This window comes from Apteryx mantelli, chromosome 5 (assembly GCF_036417845.1).
Source record: "Apteryx mantelli isolate bAptMan1 chromosome 5, bAptMan1.hap1, whole genome shotgun sequence".
Taxonomy (NCBI): domain Eukaryota; kingdom Metazoa; phylum Chordata; class Aves; order Apterygiformes; family Apterygidae; genus Apteryx; species Apteryx mantelli.
Genome location: NC_089982.1, coordinates 73,744,264 through 73,766,768, shown reverse-complemented (window position 1 = coordinate 73,766,768; position 22,505 = coordinate 73,744,264). Strand labels below are relative to the sequence as shown.

At 40.5% G+C, this 22,505-nt stretch overlaps 2 protein-coding genes across 4 annotated transcripts in view; one reads left to right on the top strand and one right to left on the bottom strand.

Moving 5' to 3' along the window:
• The window catches only part of CRMP1 (collapsin response mediator protein 1), a 51,654-nt gene extending 36,750 nt beyond the window's left edge, over positions 1-14,904 (top strand). For both annotated transcript variants that reach the window (XM_067298244.1, XM_067298243.1), the window contains exons 8-14: positions 15-135; positions 1,806-1,962; positions 5,241-5,382; positions 7,077-7,247; positions 8,907-9,086; positions 11,991-12,156; positions 13,900-14,904. In XM_067298244.1, coding sequence (XP_067154345.1) covers positions 15-135; positions 1,806-1,962; positions 5,241-5,382; positions 7,077-7,247; positions 8,907-9,086; positions 11,991-12,156; positions 13,900-13,991 — 1,029 coding nt within the window. In that variant the 3' untranslated portion in view covers positions 13,992-14,904. The remainder of the gene's footprint in view (positions 1-14; positions 136-1,805; positions 1,963-5,240; positions 5,383-7,076; positions 7,248-8,906; positions 9,087-11,990; positions 12,157-13,899) is intronic.
• Positions 14,905-20,270: 5,366 nt separating this feature from the next.
• EVC (EvC ciliary complex subunit 1) overlaps positions 20,271-22,505 on the bottom strand; it is a 56,860-nt gene continuing 54,625 nt past the window's right edge. For both annotated transcript variants that reach the window (XM_067298241.1, XM_067298242.1), the window contains exons 20-21: positions 22,214-22,325; positions 20,271-21,199 (exon numbers count right to left, since the gene is read on the bottom strand). In XM_067298241.1, coding sequence (XP_067154342.1) covers positions 21,118-21,199; positions 22,214-22,325 — 194 coding nt within the window. In that variant the 3' untranslated portion in view covers positions 20,271-21,117. The remainder of the gene's footprint in view (positions 21,200-22,213; positions 22,326-22,505) is intronic.

Below are 22,505 nucleotides of genomic sequence, written 5' to 3'. Positions count from 1 at the left end.
TCCTTTTTCCCCAGCTCGAAGCAGAAGCGGTTTTCCGTGCCATCACCATTGCTAGTCGAATAAACTGCCCAGTGTATATCACCAAAGTGATGAGTAAGAGTGCAGCTGATATCATTGCGCTGGCTAGAAAGAAAGGTGAGACACTACCTCCTTTCCCCCCAGACTTGGATTTTGTGTTGAATAGAAGCTCAGAGAAAAAAAACTGCTGCTGGCAGACTGATCTGTACATCTTGACCCAAATCACAAGACATAGGGAGAGATTAACAAAGAATGGTAATCCCAGCACAGACACTAAATGTTTAGGACTGAGAAAACTGAAGGAAGACCCTTCCGCTTCATTCAGCTGAGAAAGTCACCCCACAGACTATAAGCAACCTCCCGCCTTTTGAAGATTGTGCTGTAACCCTTTCTCCTGTGTTTCCTTTCACCTATAACTTAGACCGCTATCTCTCTGCTCATGGGAGAGAGATATTTTCTGCTGGCAAGGCCTAGCACATGCTTTTGAGGGTATCTGAGGGTATTAACCTCTGAAGGGTTACTTCCACGTTACAATGTCTTGGGCAGTGAAGCTGGTGTTAGAGGTTGCCGGTGCCTTGTTGCTAGAGGCTGATCCCATTGGATGTGCCACTGGGGGCATCTGTGGGTCCACACTGTGCTCTGGGTCCGTGGAGTGATCCAGGTTAAAAATAACCCAAAAGGGAATTGTGAACCTAGAGGCAGCAAATTTTTTAAGGCCACTTTGCTTGCGGGAACTAGTGTATTGTAGAACCAGTACTGGAGGTGCTGCCTCTCAGACGTATGGGTAGATGCAGCTCTTTGGAGGTTCACACCTTGCAGAGAGCGGGACAAGAGGCAGCACGAGCTCAGGGCCTGGTAGGAGGGGTTGCATTCTCTCTTGGGTTGAAAAGCTTTGCTCTTCCATAACTAATCTTTCTTTTCCAATTCTCACTTTCTGCCTCAAACTGTACTATATTGGAAATTCCTCTCCGCAGCTCCCTTCTTTTCTCCTGAGTTGTCATTGTTTTTTCTTTCTTACTCCTTTTGCTTTCCTTCTCTCACTTTCTCTTTTTTTGGTTCATTTTTCCCACTGGCCGTTTCCACAATGCCTTTCCTCTTCTTCTACCTGGCCCTTTTTAAAAAGATGGTGAAGGCCAAAGTTAGGCCAAAAAAGAGCTGATTCATACTTTTTGCATCTTTTTCTCAAATTTAATTTTCCTTGTGTTTCACTTGAGAATGAAGGCTGCAGAGAGAGGAGTCAGAACTGTTCTGCTGGCCAGTGTTACAGAGCACACCGTCCTCAGTGACAAATGCTCTGGGGGTCACTATTGAGTGACGTGGAAAAGCCAGAGACAAAATTCTCTTCTTGATTTTTGTGTCCTTGGAGACTTGAAGCATGGTGTTGGGAACCTCTGTGCTCCTACCTGCTGGTGCTATGCTCAACCTGACAGTAGTAAAAAGATATGTCAGCAGGAGTCCTCCTCTGCATCAGTTCACGCTGAAGCAGAGCAATAGACAGAACATGGCTCTGATTAAAATAGTGCAAATTAAAAACAGATCTGAATTGTCTCCTTCTGGATTAGAAAGAGAACTTTGTAAATATCCTGATCAAAAGCATGTATGGCTCAGAAAACTTCCTGATTAATTTTTTAACATGCAGACAAAGCCAGGGCTGTTTAATTTTCTGGGAGCTATGCTGACTGTGTAGCAATGCATAAATTAGACATAGCTGCATGCAGTAAGCAGAATAATGTTTTGAAAAGAGAGTGGATTCTAATCAGTTCATGTATATCCTTGCTTTCCCCAAGGTCCTCTTGTTTTTGGAGAGCCGATCACTGCCAGCTTGGGGACAGATGGGACACATTACTGGAGCAAAAACTGGGCCAAAGCTGCAGCTTTTGTGACCTCGCCACCTTTGAGCCCTGATCCTACCACTCCAGATCACTTAAATTCTCTCTTAGCATGGTAAGGCCTTCCTTTCTTCACAGGCTGATAGTCAGGCAAGTGCAAAAGCCACATGGTTTGAAGTACCTAGGGATCAACTCAGAATTTTATTTAAAACAGTAGTTTCCTTTGGTATCTCATACATGAAAAGGCAGAGGGGCAATGGTAGAAAAACAAGGCTAGTTATGTCCCTGTGGTTAGTCCACTCATCAGGTGAGCAGGCCTGGACATTCCACGTTCCTGGTTAGCACGCTGAAGATCCAACTGTTGGTTACTCCAGGATGATTTCTTTTTCTCTCTGCTTTTCAAGTGATTGCTATCTGTACAGCAAGTCTTTAGCACAGGACTTTGAGCAGGCTTTCTCCCTACTTCTCCAGTTTCTTCTGCCAAATTGTTAATATATAATTGATTAGCACTTTACTCTGTCCAGAGTAAGTAATAGCCTGGTGGGTAGAGCCCTATCTGTGAGGACAGACTCAGTTTGAAGTCCCTGGTCATATCTAGCAAACAGAGCATCTGAAATCAGGTTTGTCCCATTGCAGAGATTCCTGGAACTGTGAAACCTTTCCTGAGGCTGTTTTTGTCAAAGCTGGTGTGGGGCTGTAAGCTGTGAGCACTTCTGAAAATTAGAGTGTTCTGAACTAAGCTGTAGGTGTTTGCAGTAAGGTTTAATGGTATTAACTCATGCATACTGAAAACCTCTGACTTCTTGGTAGCTTGCCTTCATCTGGGATGTGCCAAAACTGTATTAGCTTACCTCTCTTTAGTTCTTACAGTCTTGTCTTTGCTTTTAGCTTGCCTTGTGTTTTAATAGTTTTTGGACTCCTCAAGCAGGAAGTCAGCAAAGATACATGGTACATATAAAGAAGGCATATCAAGCATGGGAGAGAGGCCAGAATGGATTACTGAAGAGATTATTAGGGATTCTGGTGGAGACAGGCTGGTGATTTGAGGTCATTATTTGACATGGTAGGGGTAAAACTGTGCTGTCTTCAGCTTGGCAGTGAGAGAGTCATCAGTAGAGGGATGAAAAGATTGTGGACAGCAGAGTGACAAGTATCCTCCTGATACAGAAGAGAAGATATCTGCAACACCTTGCCAACATCCCGGAACTGTAAATCCATTCCTGAAACTGTTTTCTGCTTTTAACCAATTGCTTTCTTCTCTAGCTGAAGTGGAAGACCAGCTGCTTTGAAGTGATAAGGAAATTCACTTTTCAAGTCCCACCAGGACAGATTGCTTGCACTGAAGTGAGGCACTCAGTTTACCACTCAAAACCCTACTTAACACCAGGTGGGGACACTTGTCTCACCTGCTGCCTCCTCTTTCCAGGAATTCCTCTGCTCTAGACCAAGTAGTACATTTTTAACCCTAAAAGTGACCCATTGGTCTTCAGAAAACATCTTCCTGTGATTAGTTTTCCATGAGAAATTGAGCAGGCTGTATGGCAGGCAGTGGCAGTTTCTAGTAATCTATCTCTGAATTACATGCATTTCTGGTTAGAAAGTGCAGGAATTTGTTCTGTTGTGAAGGGCTTGTGGCAGAAATGATCTTCTGTAAGTGAATTTTCTGTTCCTTAAAATAAAGACAAGGAAGAAAAATGTCTTTTCTGGTCTGTCCCAGCACCATCAACACTATAAAGAGTGATGTTCATTGTGTGAGGGTAAGGCTCTTATCCAGCACATGGAAATGCTTGGCTTTTTACTCTAACAGAAACAGCTGTAAGTTTTCAGAAAAAGGGTCCCAAAATAATATTATCTGGGTCAAAAGAGAGTAGTTAAAATAGCAATAGCATTTTTAGAACTGGAATCCAAATAATGACATTTTTAACACCAACAGCAGAAAGACAAACTGAGGAATCAGAGAAATTTTCATCATCCTCCAAGCATCAAAAAATGGCTCTTTTTTCCTAGTGGCTTAAATCCCTAGATCTTAAATGACAGCAGCTTAGCCTGCTTTTCATTTTAATGCTTTAAATCTACATATGAAACTAAAAGAAGAACAGTATATATTATCACTCTGCAATGCATTTGTGGAGAATTTTATTCAAGGATGATACTAAAGATAGTATTTCACTTTTATATTGTACTGGTCATCAGGAGACCAATATTTTACAATAATTAAAGAGTCCTCTCACATTATTGCTGTGCAAGTGAGCACACTTGTTTTTCTATTTTCCACAGAAAATGTTGATTTTTCACTAAAAAGCTGAATGTATGAAAATCCAGGATATCTCATGGGGTTTACAGTTTGTATTTGCTTCATGGGATTTGCATCTGTGTTTCATCTGTGGGCCATGAACTTCAGGTGGCTTTTGTCTTCGTGGTGTACTGCTGTGCTAGCACTGCCACCTTCTCTTAACTAGATGTGTGAGATCTTGGTGCTTCATGTCAGACATAATTTGCCCTGGAAGCCTAGTTTGCAGAGAAGAGTAAGATCATGAGGTATTGAAGTGGTGTTTAAGAATATGCATGGGTCAGCTATTAATTCCCACCACGCTCTCTTTGAAATGTTCTCCTTGGTGATCTCTTCTGGCCTCTCAACTTCTTAGCTGTTCTGATGCATGTCCCCCATCTGACAGTGGAGTACATCTAAACAGGAGAAGTACTCAGGAGAAGTACTCATGTGCTCTTTTTCTTTTATTCCATGCCTTTATCTGTGTAAGACCATTAAGTTAAATAAGTCCAGAGCATATGTTTGACTTGCACTTTCCCTTTCTTTGTTTGATTAGAAGACTATCTAGTAAAAAATATTCCTCCCTCTTCTATTTTTCTGCAGTATATGGTTTTGTTCCAGAAAGTCAGGCTTTAATCTGCTGGAAAGTGATACATTGAATATTCTTGTGAGAATTGCAAGGAAAATATATGTGTAGGGGAGAAATACAGGGAAGCAAGCTTGATGCTCATTACTTTGCACTGAAAAATTTGCCATTATTTTTCAACATGGTTATGAATTTATCTTGAAAATGGCAAGCATTTCGTACAAGCTTTTGATCATTTCCTTAATCCTATAATAATCTTTTGTCCTGGTGACTGGGTTTGCGCCTGATCTCTGTCAATAAGCAGTCTTAAAACCAAGGGGACTATAATCTGGGAATCTAGGGTGTTCCTGGGGGAAAGTGGAGATGTCTGATACCATTGTTGATCTTCAGTAATCTGTAGCCAACATTAAAGGCTGTTGATGTGATTTAGAGCCTATACAACTAATGTGGAAACTTGATAGGACCATTCACAACTAGTGTGTGATCAAGGTAGCCTTGGTGACATGTGGTCTAAACCTTCTGTGTGTTAACTCCACAGTGGGGACCTGCAGGTGACGGGAAGCGGACATTGCCCATATAGCACTGCCCAGAAAGCCATTGGAAAGGACAACTTCACTATGATTCCCGAAGGGGTCAATGGAATTGAGGAAAGAATGACTGTTGTCTGGGACAAGGCCGTAGTAAGTAATTACTTACTTTTATGGACTAAAAAAAAATTGACTGTTGGCGGAATACTGAAAGCCAAGAGACTCTTGGCCGTTAGTGACTTTCTAATATATTTCTGAGAAATCCCAGAGAGAGCGCTACTATGAGGTGAATTGTTTATTTCAAAAATCTTCTCCAGTTTTATAAACTCTGGACTGTGTTTCACTTTTGACAGTGCAACACCATAGTTCTTTATTACACCTGAGGCTTCACAGACTGCACCACTGTAATTTTGCAGTTGTGTCAGAATGAATGCTTCTCACAGATGTAGGATCTGAAGCAGCTTGATGATTTTGAAGTGGACCCCATATAAACCTGATGAATGGATTTTTTGAATTTGGGAAGTGTTGCATCATTTTTGAGGAATTGCAAATGGATGGCAACTGAGCCTGAGGCTATACTATAATAAGCTTTATACTTTTATACTTTTTTTTTACTTTTAAAGCTCTATACTTTTTTACTATAATAAGCTATAAAAAGCTTTGAAGGAGAACGTTGCATCTAAATCACAATGATGTATTTTGCTGTGGGGTGCTGGTATAAGTTAGCAATTTTTTGATGGTTCCGTGGTTCCTAATATATAGTGATATCCTCCCTTCCTTGTCCATATTCTCAAACACGCAGTCTCACACGCACACACTCATTACATTGCATTGCACTGGAATGCATACTGCAAGCTGGAAAGTGGCAATATTTACAACGCTCTCGTGAGCACCTCTCCCAGACTGTTTAATAACCTCTTTCTTCAGGGACCACTACAGAGCTTCCAAGCATAGAAGCAGCTTCATGTATCTGCTATGTAGAAGCAAAGCAAAGAAGCCAGCAAAATCCAGCTGGTCAGGGATATTTCCTTTTGTTTACTCCCCAAAAGGGAAAAAGCTATAGCAAAGGTTGCAAAATGGGATTTATGGGTGGTAACATTCAGTTCCGTACCATTGAGAAATTTATCTTTCGGGCATCTTGTGTTTTGCCAGGCAGGAAATAGATGTTTATTTAACATTGAAAAGCTTGGCACTCGTGTTCTTCCTTGGAATTCTGCTCTCATTTGTTACCAGGGAAGACCCCAAAATACTGAAAAATCAACACGCTGCTGTGTACAGCTGTTATTAGGCCATCACACACTGCATAAAAAGTTCAATTGATGGTGACATTTCTTCAGGCAAGGGCTTTATAATCGGGGTTTCATTGCTTAGATTTATGGATTTGGTAATGCTAATAGTAGAACAGACTTAATTTCCAAGAAATGTTTCTGAAAGAGCCTGAACATATTTTAGACTTGATCTTCTAATTCATTGAGTAATACCCATGTACGTTTCTCTGTTTTAAAATGGTTAAAGTGGTTAAATAGAAATTACTTAGAGTGGCAACAAAGCTCTCTTATGCACCAGTGTGCAGTAAAGGGACCCTAGATAACTGAGGAACTTGATGGTATCATCTGGATTAAGGTTTTATTTTCTGTTCTTTAGGATACTTGAAATAACTCATTCACTTATTTGAAACTCCAGAGTAACATGCCTTGTATAAACTCCTGCTGATAAAGCTTTTATTTCAGGCATCATCACCGTATATATGTACTAAATACCTTCCCATATTTCCCTGACCTTTCAGCACTCTGAATAGTCCATCTCTGTTTTGTAAGCATGTTTTGCTCTAGTCAAATTTTTTTTAGGCCACAGGTAAGATGGATGAGAGCCAGTTTGTAGCTGTCACCAGCACCAATGCTGCCAAAATCTTCAACCTGTATCCAAGAAAAGGCCGGATTGCTGTGGGATCAGACGCTGATGTTGTTATCTGGGACCCTGATAAGGTGAAGACTATAACAGCTAAAAGCCATAAATCGGTAAGAAGAAATAGAAAACAAGCAACAAAAAAGAAATGCCACTGCTGCTTTTGAAATGTTGATCTAATTCACAGTCCTAATGCCTGGATATAGAGGAGCAGGGTGACTCCTTACTCCTATTCTGGAATGTGTAAATGTTCTTCTGAAGATGAAAGCAATGAAATCTTGCATTGGTGATACTGGCTTCAGGCAGGATTTCCTTTCTGTCTGCTCATACCATTGCACTATTTTTTTGTGTGCTTGTGCCAGATCTGTAACAGGTGTGAATCAGCAGGTCTGAAGCTGAGGTTAATAAAGCTGTGAATATAAATTTGAAGCCAGCTCACTCTTTCGCTTATCTGAAAAGCACGTAATATTATAAATTGCATGATTAAATCAACAATATTCTAATCTGTTATAGATGATTAAATATTTTGATAACCCAGCTGTAGTCAGCTTCATGGCTGGGATTTTCTAATTAATTCCAAAGCTTTGAAGTATATTTCTCTGCCCTTAGCACAGAGTACCAGTGACTCACAGTCGCTTTGATTTTGGCTGCAACAGGTCTCATATGTTTATCTTGTGTTATCTATCTCAGAGTTGTTACATCATTGTTCAGTGCTTTGGTCTTTTACATTGGGAAATTTTTCCAAAAATTTTCACTGCAGATTGAGTAGTATGGTTTATATTAAAGAGCCATGAATCTTTAAAAATTAAGTTTAGCTGATTCAGTTTTTATTTTTCTATCTTGAGATATCTCAACATTTTCTAGAAAGTGATAAACACCTGCGCTTTGACAGTCACTCTCATTTGGACTCAGGATTTCATGGTTCTTTCTGGACTTTTTCAAACAGAAATATATGTGCTGGTCCTGAAAGCTCAGTGCTTACTGCAAGTCTGAAGCATACTCTGCTGAGCCGCACAGCAGCGTGCTGTGTGTGCCCTGCCACGTGTATGACTGTGCCTTTGAAATCACCTGGCACAGCCACAGCACATGCATAGTGTGGCCACGTCTGGGCTTCTGGATATTTGGCAGCTGAGTTAGAATTCTCCTTCCTATTAAGATTATCACACTTTAGAGGTTCTGGATAAATATAGAAAGTCCTGAAAAGCCAATGAGATAAAATCTCTATGGAAAATGAGCAACGTATCCCGCAAAATCTCATCAGGCAATAGACCTTCCTTTCAATTGTTTCAAGCTGTACAGCTGAAATCCTTGGTACTTCTGAAAGGTTAAATCTGTTTTGTTCCAATCCCATCGCTTGCCTTGTAGGATGGGCCATAACAGTAGGCAGAGTAGGGGCAGGAGTCATTTAGCATCTTGTTCTGCAAGAGGAATGTGCTTAAAAATAGGCATGTCCTTTGAGCTCTGTTGTACGTGTTTGGTGGGTCAGCAGGGACTTCCACAGTTTCACAGGATCTTTTCCTAACTTACACACCTAGGAAGTCAATATGATTTGAAACTTTTGATTTATCAGAACTCTGTTTTTCATGTAACCTTCAACTGGAGTGGATCCACAGACGGATATAGAAATGCATTGTTTTTCCTTCAGATAAAACAGTTTTATAGGTCTACTAATGGAAGCTCTCTAAAAATATGGTCACAAATATGAATCGTAAGTTACCAGCTGGAAGAGATTTTGTACTGAACTTGCAGTGTGTGTGTTGGTTGATCCTCAGGCTGTTGAGTACAACATCTTTGAAGGAATGGAGTGCCATGGTGCCCCACTAGTGGTCATAAGCCAAGGGAAGATTGTATTTGAAGATGGAAATCTGCACGTAAATAAGGGAATGGGCCGCTTCATCCCTCGCAAACCTTTCCCTGAATACCTTTACCAGCGCATCAAAATCAGGAATAAGGTAGTGACAGATACAATTTGATCTTCTTTCTAGCCATACCATCTTGGAACCACATTAGCAAATGTTTTCATTATTATTGTACTAACGTGAGTACATATCAGATGGACTGTATGTGGCATCAAAACACCATCAAAAGGCCGCAGGGTCTTTCCTCTGAAAGTGTTAATTAATGTAACTCACCTTGTGAGCTTCAGTGGGGTGTGACAGATAGTTGCCAGCTGGGAATCTGGCCTTATGTCCAGCTGTGCAGTCTTTTGAAGGGAGGTGGAAAAGTGGTAAAATTTACTTTTAACTAAAAATTAGCAAAAAGATAAAGCCTCTTCAGGGGGAGGGGTGGCAGAGGACAAGCAACTTTTAAGTTATTACTAGACTTTGTATACTGCATCGTAGAAAAGAAGAAAAAGCATGTAATAAGTCGGAGATAATCATTATATTTGGCATCTTGCTTGTTTTGAACAGTTGTAGTGCACATTTACTATTGCAGCATGCAAAATTCAGAGCTCAGAAAAGCTTTTCTCTTGTGTTTGATAAGTAGCTTGGGAAATGACCAGGATTAAGAATGGGTCAGATCCGTTTCTGAATTATATCAGTGCTCTTCTGTTGAAAACCAGTTGCCTTGGCACTAGTTTGGTCTTGTCTGGGAATTCTTTTTTGGTACTGGGCAAGAAAGTTACTGTGTGAGGGTATGTAGCAAAGACAGACTGATGAAATAAACATATTTTCCTCAGCAAAACATGTATAATTGCTTATAAGGACAGCAGCTGAAATTAGGTCTACGAACAGGTTGATAGGTTTTATGTTCATCATTTTTATACAAATTCTGTCAAGTTGTGAGATACAAAATGCCTGCTCTTCTAAAGAGAAAAGGCATTGTAAAAAATAATAAATGCATTGCATTTTTTTACATTTTCACTTAGATGACAGACTCTTCAAAATATGGGCCCTGTCTTCACGCCTGCCTCTCAAGGGTTCAGGACATGGAAGTGTTATATAAATTAAAGTGACAGTGTTATTTAAATAGTGAAGACAGCACTTTAAAAACAAATATCAAGAAATTTGTGTCTTGCGCTGGAGTCTGCACAAAAGCCTGGGCCAAATAACTTGTGTCTTGCAAGTGGGCCTGGATTTTGGGAGAGACCTTTGATTTTAGATACTTAGGAAAAGGTCTGCAAAGGCACGTAAGAAGATATGAACATTTTTGCTCTTAAAGCTCCCTCTGCTGCCTTCCTGAAGCAAGTGAGATCATTTTCATGTCTGCGTTTCTCTCCCCACTGTCAAATTTTATTGATTGAAAATATTAAAAAAAAAAGCAATAAAAAAACCACTGATGGTCCTATCAGCAACCATATCTCATGTGAATGTCATTGCACCAGAAAGGGGTATTGAACGAGGATCTACAAAGCTGTAACTGACTGGCACAGGAAAAACTCCTGGAATTGGGACAGCAAGATAAACTCATGCCTTTGTTGGTCCCTGGTGGATTAGATTCACTGCTGCGATTGGCAGCTGCCTCCATCTGGGCATTAGCTTTGGTTCATCCCTGCCTGGGATGTCTCTTCTGAGCCTACTCACAGAAATCAAGGAAAATGCATTGATTTCTGTAAGAGGTGTGTCCTTCCTACACAGTATTTTAGTTTCACTGTTAACTTGTTGGGGAAATGATTTTGAAATAATATCCTTGTAAGCCTTAGTTTTTTTAATATTTTTTATGAGATTTGGATTATACAGTTAAACCTCTTCAGACTCATGCAGAAAAATGGAACTGTTTTTTAAAATATTGCTTACTAGATTCCTGGGATGTTAAGGTCAATGAGACTGCTATGATTGCCTTTTCTCACAATCCTCATAGCAATTGTACAGGGAGAAAAACTAGAGACCTCAAGCTGAAGTCAAAGCTTATGTGACAGATACTCTACTGACAAATAATGAAAGATGGGCCCCATCCCACAGTCTCCCATACAATTTTTATCCTTAATTCATGAAAAGCAGTGGAAAGTTTTGAAATTTTAATAAATAAAAATGTCCACCACTTTTCATTGAGTTCTAGTGAAGATAATGGGATTATTAAAGAGGCGGAAGAGAGAATACAGATAGGAGTGAAATTGTTACAATTACTATAGTGGATATTGGTCTTGCAACAACTCAGCAACTCAGAAGTGTCTAGGTGTTAGATTAGCTTGAACCAGTTACCCTGAACACCCTCTGAATGGAGAGAAAAAAGGTGACAGTGACTGATTTTACCTAAAATAGACATCTTAGGTCAGATCTACTGTTCTTCTGAGATCCCATTTCTCCCCATGGACTGAGCAGGAAGCCTCATAGGGTTTGCTTGGTTTTAGAAGTCTGGAGTTTGGAGAGATGAAACCCAGGCCCATTGCTATCTCCTTTCATTTTTTCTGGGGGTGTCACTAGAGCTAAATTTTAGGGATATTTTCCTGCTTGTTCTTTTGGTGAAGTATAATCTCTACATGTTACCAATGTACTTTGCCTGGTAAATGGGCAAAGGTAGCTCTGCCGGTATCGGAGTGCAGAGAACACAAATTCCAGCCTCCTGCTTTGGCTCCAGCAGCCACACAATGGGGCGCCTCCTTAGATCAATTGTTTTTATGAACAATGTTAAAAGCAGGAATCTGAATAGTTGGTGTAGAGGAATTGAAAGGATTTCTCATATAGTTATATAAACAATATAAAATGTATCTGTATTTATAAATGGGGGGAGGAGGCTTTATAATTTCCTTTAAATATGAAGCAGACTGTAGCTTTGATGAGAATACATGTGCTTTTACTTCAGCTAGTGCAGAATATATCTCTGTGCTCAGTGATCTTGGTGTATAGATAGGAGTATCATTAGGGAGCATTAGCAGAGCATTCAGCAACCGTGTTTTTATTCTTCTCTTGACCTAGGTGGGAGAACTGCAAGGAGTCTCCAGAGGAATGTACGATGGGCCTGTGTATGAAATCCCAGCTATGCCAAAATACGCAACTCCTGCACCCTCAACTAAATCCTCCCCTGCCAAAAACCAGCCTCCACCAATCAGAAACCTCCATCAGTCCAATTTTAGCCTATCAGGTAAGTCGGCCTGACTTGGTAGAAATGTCTTGAAAGCCTTGAGTATGGATTACGACTGGTGCTCACAAAATATTTGTGGTAAATTTCAGTTATAAAGAATTAACTACTGTTTTTATCAAATATGAAAGAAATATGTATACTCATATATATATTTTTATATACTCTTTCCCTGTGCATATTTTATAAGTCTGCCAAATATTCAGAATGTCTGCAATCTAAAATACTTCCCTGCATGCACCATTTTTAGTATTATTTACCCTGCACATTACAGTTAGCTGAGATCTCTGGTTGATGTGATTGAGGCCCTGTGGTGATCTGTGTGGCTGATGGGACAGGTGCCTTGCGTGACTGTCATGGCTCACACGTCTCACATTTCTTGCTGCATCATGAGAAACTGCAAGACATGGAAGCCTCAGCTTTCCTTGTCCATGGTTGGCAAGCCATCTGCAGAACGTATTAGTATACAAATTCTTGTACTCTTTGCTCTTGTTGCCCAAAATTTTTTCCATGTTACATAAGAACTAGACTGGAAAATCATCCTGTGGGGGTCACTGGAAATAACTCTTGTCATTAGAACTTAATTACTAGTCCATCAGATCTTACCCTCCAAAAGTCAATAGCACAGTGGGTGAACGAGTGTCTCCTTACGATGTTGTAATGAAAGTCACTGGCTCTTCTCCCATATGGGAGCCATGGTGCAGTTTTCGTCCCTGGCAGATCCTGCCTTAAGAAACTAAATAAAACTTCTAGAGAAAGCCCAAGGAAAGCAAATATTTTAAATACCCTTCTGATGAGCTGAGGTATATTTTTACCAGTCCGCTCTGGGGCCAAGGTGAGCGTATACAAAATATGAAAAAGCATATAAAGCAAAACTGCTTACAGATTTGATCTCTAACAATAATAAGTGATGAGTGGGATTTTCATATCCATCTAAGGCTGTGGTTTCCCAATCTACTCCTAGATCTGTGTATTATCAAGACAGCTAGTGGTATGAATTCGATGGGAATCAGGCAAATGCACACAATTGCATTCTTATGGAATTAGCCAGAACTGGAGAATACGATAGTGTTTATAACAGTCTTAAGCTTTTATGGTAGTTTTATATTGCCTTTGGGAAGATATGTGATAGCTGATGAGTGTGATCAGACGTTTAACCTGGTATAAAGTTTGCTGTCGCAAACTTAACCTTTCAAAACTTTTAAATACAGTGTGCAGTGGATATGAGTTTACACCAGATCAAAGCTCCCTTTTCACCTGGATTTATCATCCCTAGAGTCAGATTTACTGTATTGTTAACCCATGGATTCAATGGGAACAGGTAAATAAGGCAGGTTAAATCAATAAGACAGGTTTGAAAAATCCACTGTGCACATACATGCTTTAAATTTTTCTTTTACTGATGGTAAGGTGTTCTCTCAGGGTCTGATCGGACAAAGGGGATACCTTCTGCAGGCTGCCATCCCTGCACGGTTTCTTCTTCAAGTCAGTGGAAGGCAATTCCCCTTGACAAGCATCAGTCTGGTCCCAAACAGTTAAGGCTATACTCCTCCTTGAAGACAATTGGGGCTAGGCACACAAATATGCTTTGAAGGTCTGTTTAGAACTTCAGTCAGAAGTCTGGCTCAAGAGACACCAGCTGCTGCTGATGTTAAGGAAGAGTAGCTGGAACTAGCCAGGTAAAATATCACTGCTGATGTTTTTTTCCTTTTCATATCCTTGTTTCCTGAATTCCTCTTGTTACAGGAGCTCAAATAGATGATAATAACCCACGCCGTACTGGACACCGCATCGTTGCACCTCCTGGTGGTCGCTCTAATATTACCAGTCTTGGCTGAAAATGCTGATGGACAGAAACACAAGGATGAAGGATCATGGGAATAATGTCCATTCCCTTCAGTGTCCATGTTACTGAACCCACAGTTTTATTTGGTACTAATGGAAATAAAAATGAAATGTCTTTCTTTTTTGCATAGGAAGAGGTGATAATAGTGTGGTGTGTTTGCTTGGAACTACTTGCCTCACAATTGTGCTTTCATGCCATAGTCACCTTAAAGCATGGTGCTTCCATTGCCCCTTTAGTGACTACAGGTTTTAGCTTTGTCTTGTAACTGAATGATGGTTCCTTTTCACCCTTTAGCTGTATTAGAGTAGTTAATGCATGTTACTGAGTTATTTATGCAAGTTACATACTGTGAGTGAGCCCCTTTAGAACACGTTGCCAACAATTGACTAGACACAATGCCAAGATAAATGTCCATATTTGACAAATGCCACTGAACTGCTTATGGAGGAAGAAAACGGCCATCTTGAAAGTATGCAGTAGAGTAGTATAGGCAGCTTCTGTTTTTATCTTTAATTTATTATAAACCCAAGAAGCACTTCCCTCAGGCATAGAAAATCATCAGGACACACAATGACAAATGGTCTCTGGAGCACCTGTCTGTAGCCATTCATTGCATTCCAAGTTGGTGTCTTTGTTGTTTCCATTTTAGACAGAGCCATAATTTATACATAGCATTGCCATTGCCACCCCGCAGGGATTTCTCCACCTGGGCAGTAGTGCTCTCCTTCTGCATGAGTTTTTTGGTACTTACAGATAATCCAAGTTGCTGTCAGATTTTTAAAGTTTTTTGTACAAAGTTTTTCCTTTGTAATCACATGCATTTTTACTTACTCTACCGTATCAGGTCTACTAGTCGTGGTTCTATTTCTGAATTCAAAGCTTGTGAAATAAAGGAAATGAATTGATGGGTAAGCGTCTTCCTCTGCTTTCCAGTACTGTTGCTCAGTGGTTGAAAATTTAACATGGAGGTACTCAAGAGAAGTGTATTTTAAGTTGACACCATGTGAAAGAATAAACCTCCTCAGATCACAGAGGGTGTTAATATACCTATCTGCACATTCCTATTATGGCATGCCATAATCTGGCTTAATTTCATACAGCTCACAGTAAAAAAAATACACTCACCTGTTGCATTGCAACTGCCTTGATTTTGGCCATATCACAACTAAAGTATCTGCCAAGACCTTCAAGTATGCATCTAATTTGCTTGAAATAGAGCTCATTGCCATTCTCTTCATCTTTAGTATACTCGAGAAGCGCTAACAACAGAGTTGAGAATCAGTATGTGATGCTCCAGTTTGACCTAAGCCCTACTCCACTTAGTGCTGGTTGTTTGGGCCCATCCTGGTGTGTTCTTTGCTGATCTGAACTGGGGTGGTGTCTACCATGAACAAGATGCAATGCAGGAAGGGTGAGAGAAAGTGGACTGCATTATCTCTTTCGGTGAGAGTGAAGGAAATGCTTTCTCCCTTTTTTCTTCATTCTCACAAACTGCATAAAACTTTTTTTTTTCCTATCGCTTCTTACTTGTCTGTGTTGCAGATGTTGTGGGAAGTGTGGGCTATAGGGAGGGTAGGGTGCTAAGAATTTAAACAGGTTAGCAAAACAGCTCCCATTGGCCTTGTGCTGCTTCATCCTTGTCTGTGCTGCAAAGCTGCACCAGGAAAACTCCCGAGCAGAGCTGTGTGCCAGCAGACTAATTCTGTCTAGTTGTGTTCATGCTTGACTACTTTGCACTGGTCTGTCCTTTCCACACAGCAATAAATTGTGTTGGCAAAAGGCATGTGGTGCACACCACATGGGCATGAGGGATGTACGTGCCTTGGAAATAACATACTTTAAGCCTGTCATCTTATTTTGAAGCCAGTATGCTCATCTTCAGCTTTCCTGGGAAAGGAACAAGTATCCTAGAAAAATCTGTTTGTATTAGCTTGGTCTGAAAAACTGGCAGCAGAACTGGTTGAGTAACCAGCTTTTTTTTTTTTTTAAACTTTGGCATTGATCTGAACCATTGAAGAAACACTCCATTTCAGAGAAATGAATTGAATCTATTTCCAAAATAAAGCCTTTCATTAACAAGTTCAAATATTTTGTTTCTGGTGCTTGTGAGGGGAAGGAGGGGGGAAAAAAAGAGAGGAAAAAAACAACCCCAAACCTGGATTCATGAAGGGGAGAGGAGAGACTGGTGAGGATCTCTTCCCATCTGTAGCTCAGGTGTTACATATCATACCCACTGATTTGGATGATCTGCACCTGGGATTGAGTCAATTCCCCACCCTAATGGTTGGCCTTGCTTGCTCACTGTCAGTGGTGGTTCAGATATTTTATATGAAGTAAAACATCACTAACAGAGAAGCCTGAGGACAAGCTGCTCAGGAATAACTGACAGCCCAGTGGATAAGGCAATTTTGAAGCATCAAGCTCTCCACCTCCACTGCCCTATTCCAACCCATTTGCTAAGAGGATTGACAGTAAGACTAATAGTTTTGGTAATCTAACCCCCCAAATAAAAATGAAGCTGACTTGTGAAACTACCAGGCAAATCTGATGTAGTGTGAGAATTCTGGAGCTGCTGGTAACAATAGCGATACCCTTTTGTGGGTGTTTGTGCTAACAGCAACGATGATTGCCTACCTCTGCGTAACAGTTCTGCTCCATCTGTGAGGCTTTTCACACTTGAACCAATAGATAGAAATAACCGTTGTGTAACTAGTATTCACAGATTCCACTCTTCCTACACGACAAACAAAATCCTAAACAAAAGAACCCTTTGCCTACAAACCAGTCAAGATTGTTGTTAACGTGTTTTTTTCTTTTTTCATGCTGAAATGCCTGCGAATTCATGTTTTGGGTGTTTGTGAGGCATCTCACGACTCTGTGGTTCTGTGCTAACATGACTGTGCTTGTCAGGTCAGTGTAACTCTGTTATGTTTCCTTAAGGAGAAATACACTGACGTGCCTGTGATGCTCAGATGCTCCCAAAGCTCAGCTGCTGCTCAGGACAGCTTGCAGACATGCAGCCTGTGCTGTGCCTGGGCGTCTCCACTGCGGACAAGCAACAGCACATGAATGTGATTTAAACACCTCTCCTTTTTTTGAACACAGGTCACCATGCAGAGAGCTGGTGTATGTCTTTCTTATGAGGGTTTTAAACAAAGTAAGGCAAGTGATGTTTTCTTGCCATATGGAGGACTATTTCACAGCAATGCCTGCTGCCCTTGCATCATCAACCTGTCATTTAAAATATAAAAAAACCCCATTAAATAAAGAGTGGATTAACTTGTGATCCTGAGTACATCTGCAGAGCAGGAAACTCTCCTTGAATTTGCCTCCATGCAGGAGCCCCAAGCAGGCAGATCTATTTGTGTGCACCTGCATGGGAAGCAGTTGTTATTTCCCTGCTTTCTGCTTGTAGTTTGAGAAGTCTGTCATGCTTTTTCAGTCATCAAGCTTCTAAGACTTTGCAGCATGCGCTTTTAATAGCTTATATAGGCCTAATGATGTGAGATTAGCTCTTCTTTATTGCCACTTGCCAATCCCCTAAAACTAGTCCCTATGGCCCAAATAAGTCTGAGGATTATTTTCTTCAGTCAAGAGAGGTGGAAGAGAAGGCTGGACCCCTAAAGGGTTTCCTGAGTCAGAATTTGGACTGTTGTCTACTACTGGAGCAATGCAGTTGCATGTTATTTATCATTTGTAGCAAAGTCTGTTAATAAAGATGCTAAAATTGTCCCCAAACTGATATCTGTACCAGCCATTAAATGTTTCTCAAAGCAATACACTGATCTTTATCATTAAGATAAAAGAACAGGCTGGACCAGACCAGATGTCCACCTACTCTGGGTTCCAGTGGCCAACAGCATAAGCATAAGGAAGGGTATAAGAAAAAAGCAAACAGGTAATGCTAATACTCCTATGAATGTTCCCCTAATTTCTAGTGATTTGTAACTTCCTGAGTGAGAAGTAGCATCTTTGTATTTAATAACCCTTGGTGGATATTTTTACTATGAATTTGTCCCGACACTTTTAGAACCCATGTAAAATCTTAGCATATATAAATTCTTGGAGCAAGGAGCTGCACAGCTTAACACACTGTGACAAAGAGCCTCCTTTTGAACCTGCCACTTGCTCGTTTACTTGACACCAGCTAGTTCTTGACATTTAGAACTGGCCAATATTGAAACTCTAAGCAAAAACATTTGAGGATTTTTTTTCCATTGTGGTTTTGGTGAACTTCACACAAACTTTCCAGATATGCTTCAGTGATGATAGTGAGGGGCATTCAGTTAAAAATAAATTTTGTGTGGGAGAGGGAATAATATCTTACAATTTAGTAAATGTGCAGTTTGGGAGACTGTTCCTTTTTCTTTAAATATCATATGCCTCATGAAGTATCTGGAGTGATACAGATGAAGTACCTAGGTCTCAGCACCTCATTCCCCCCCTCCCATTGCATATTCTGTAATTTTCTTGAAAAATGAGATGTTTGTGCAATGCTATCTTTAAAATACACAGACAGAAATACTACTTCAAAAAGCTGTAAGCCCTGGCAACTTCTTCCTCACAACATGTGGTAAGCCAGCCTGCAGTTACATCAGTGACTACAGTGCTATTTCTGAAAGTCTTCAGCTAAGAGGTCAGGATCCTTGTCCCCTCTCCTGATGCTCTGCAGCACATCAGTGGTCATAGCTGCTGGGGTGTGAAGACCAGAAGCTTCTTGCAGTGCCGCGGGAATTCCCACGCAATGCACAGGCAGCTGCAAACCAAAAACCCTTTGTAGCTTCTGGTGTTCAGACGGAAGACACTTTTGTTCAGATGGAAAAAACACAGCCAAAAGGTATTGTACATAATGATCTCTGGCTATTGGAACGGCTCCCAAGACTGCTGTAGATTTGCTCATGGAGCGAGTGAAGGTGCTACCCCGATGTTGGCTCAGGTTTCTGCTTAGTGTGTGTCCAGGCTGGATCAAAGGACCTTTTTGTGGTTGTCAGTTTCAGGACATAACTGGGAATTTTGGTCCAAGACCTCAGACTGTACAATGTCTGTCCTCAACAAATAAGTCTGATGACTTGCACCTCCTCAAGAGTGTTTGTTTATCTCAAATCTGAAAGTGCCCACTTTGCACAGGAGCTAGTACCAGGTTTAACAATCCACGTAGAAGTCTTTAAAGCCACACTACTCTTCAGTCTGGTGCAGGTTGCCTTTCAGAGAGCTGTCTGTACAACAAGGCTTTCCACAGGTTTCTACAGCAGAGACAGTGACTTCAGATGGCACTTGCGGGGATGGCACTCACGCTCCTGCGGGGCCATGGGGATGGCACTTGCGTGGCTGTGGGGACGGCACCGCAGGGATGGCACTTGCACTCCTGCAGGTCTATGCGGATGGCATTTGTGTGGCTGTGGGGACGGCACTTGTGGGGGTGGCACTTGCGCTCCTATGGGGCAGTGGGACTGGTGCTCGCGGGGCTGGTGCTCATGGAGATGGCACTCGTGGGAACGGTGCTTATGGGGATGGTGCTCGCACTCCTGGGACCATGGGCCGCCGGCAACACCTTTATCAAATGCAGCCAGGGGCCATCAGAAACCCTGCCTGGGTGATTTCAAACAGTGAACCAGGACACCCATGCTTGTTCCCCGGGAGAGGGCACTGCTGCCTCACTTTTGGGATAATCTGAACACTTCTACATTTTTAAGGGAGATAAAAAACCATTTAAACCCTGCCTAATCAAATGAATCACAGTGCATCCAGGGAAGCTGTTTTAGTGAGTACGTGACATCCTAATTGTGATTGGAGCCTCTGTGGTACTGAATGGTTTAAAACAGTGTATTAACAACATATTCAACTCTAATTTTAAAAGCTTCCTTCCTGTTATCTGTCTAGGGCGCACTGCAGAATTAAGATGTTCAGATAGAGGTAATCAGGCTGCATCCATTTAGAAAAAAAACACATTAAGCAGGCAACTAAAATGTCTAGACCTGTAAGACAAAAAGACCATGACAGCCAATTGCTGAACTAGAAGAATCAAATGCTCAAAGTGGTACAACTTAGGAAAAGAGCATAAGTTATTTTGATAATGATTGACATTAAAGATAGCATTTAAACAATTGTGTGTAACAAGCTTAGTGAAGTAATTTGTGTGACTGTTCTTTAATCAGAGGTAAATTTTATGACTGATGTAGTATTTTACAACATGTGCCTATGGACAGCCTTTTAGTTAGCAAAATGTACGTTCATTTTAAAATGATGGAGAATTTTAATTTCATGAAAGCTGTAAGGTTGCTTAAGTGATGTAATTTATTGCTTTATATAGGTGTTCTGTACAGCTAGTAAGAATTAGCTGCTTTGCATAACAACAAAATTACCCATAAGAAACATAATGAGCATAATGAAGTATACTGAAAACAATGAGTTTACTTTAGGAAGAATAGGAAGTGAAGTGTAAAAATGAAACAGTAAACAGGTTTTGTCTCATTTTCTCTAAAACAGTAATTTGAAATCTGAGACAAGCACAGGAAAATATATTTACAAAATCTTTGTACAAATTTTAAAAAAGCATACACAGCCTGAGAAATATTAAAATACAACAAGAGACTAAATTCAATCTTTTGATGTACCATTGACATCTGAAGTCTATTTAAATATTCTTTACATTTCGCTTTTTTTGTTTTTTAGTCCAAAGCAGCAATCAAAATATTAAGACCAGATCTACCATGTTTAGGGCTCAGAAGCACATGGTACAATCACTATTACAATGAAACTTTCCTGGGATATACCAGTATTGGCAACCAGTCTAGTGTAGATCTGTTCTGCTACAAGCACACGTTCCTCACGTATAGTCCTCATCTAAAACTACCTCCACATTCCCTCAGTGATCTGGAAGAGCTTTTATGAAAGACGTCCTTGTTCCTCCTTACCAAAATCAAGTGAGAACATTTTATTAACAGTCAGAGGCACACAGGATTGATTTTTGGTCTGTTGCTAAAGAAGATTTCTCGGTTATTACTGATGTTCTTCATTGTTCCTCAGTAAACCAGCTCAGTAAGTATTTATAGCTGCTGAGATTGCCCAGAAGAATGCTTTGGTACGCTGTGTTCAGACAGCTCATATAAATATTTTTACTACCTGTTGCCTCTTTTTTTCAGCATCTTTGAGTTTTTCCTTGGCTCAGTCTCCCCTTCATGTGAACTCTGCGATTTATCTCTGAAAGAAAGAAACAAGAAAACAAAACAAAATTGTAGATCAAGTTTTTGAAGGCTATGATTCTCTCTTTAACTAAATTCATTATGATATGTGGAGAAAGGAGCTTGTTACATGATTACAATTTTTGCACTTGCAGGTTTCAGCTGCCAAAACAAAGTTGCATAAAGATAAATGTTCCTTTGTTGTGTTCCTGCTCCCTACACATGTATCCCTTGCTGGCTGTGGGAAAGCAGTGTGTGAAAAGGGTTGATGCCATCAGGGAAAGGAGCCATCTTCTGAAGTCAGTCCCGGGCTGAGGTCACTCAGGGGATAAATACTTTTCCCCAAAGGCCTGTGGCTCCTGAGAACCAACTGTTTGCTTTGCCTGTCAACAGGATTTTCTCTGCTCAATATATCAAGCCCCAGCGACCAGCTGGCTGGTTTGATCTGCCCATAGTAATCAGCTGGCATCTTTCAGGTTTGTAGCTATTTTTCCTCCTCCAGTTAGCACCCCAGCATAAGCCAACCGAAACATCTATCAAGAAAATCATTGTTAGAGCCGCTACCCCGATCAGCCAAAGACTGGCGCTTGCCTTTGTTTGTGAAATAAAGGTGGTAGTTGAAAGCCTAAATACCACAGACCATATTTTGGTTGCTATAAGTCAGCCTAGTTCCATTGGATTCAATTGTATGTGCTGATTTATGCTCTCTCTGACCCAGGTTTTAAGAACGTACTTAGAAGAAATTTGGAAACATAGTATTTCTCATTTCTCTACATAAAACAAAGCTATTTATAAAGTATGTAACAGCATAGACAAGCAAACTCAGATGACTTTTGTAAACTTAAAATGGGGAAATGGGTATGGGGAAAAAAAGGTGAGGTACACATGAGAAGTAAATACTAAGGAAGAAGATCAGCTAATGTAGGTGTTATATTTTGGTTTTGACTGACATACTTGCTTAGGAACTAGATTTTTGTACTGTTTTTTATAAAAGGCTTTTTCAGGGGACATTGTTTTTTAACTTCTACTGTACCTGTATAAGCCAGAAGTCTGTCCAGGGGGCTCTTGAATATTTTCATGAGAATCACCTTTGTCTTCTGATTCTGGAGATTGAAAGGTCTTTCTTTTTGAGTTTGTTTTTTCCCCTGAATAGACACAGATATGTGAGTTAAAACCTCCTACAGATATTACAGCTTGTTTCTTTCTGATTAATCTGAAGCAGAAGAATATACTCTAATTTCTAGCATAGTAACACTTACATATATATATGTTGTTATGCCAAGGGACTGATTCCAATTTACATTAGTACAGAGTATTCTTTTTGA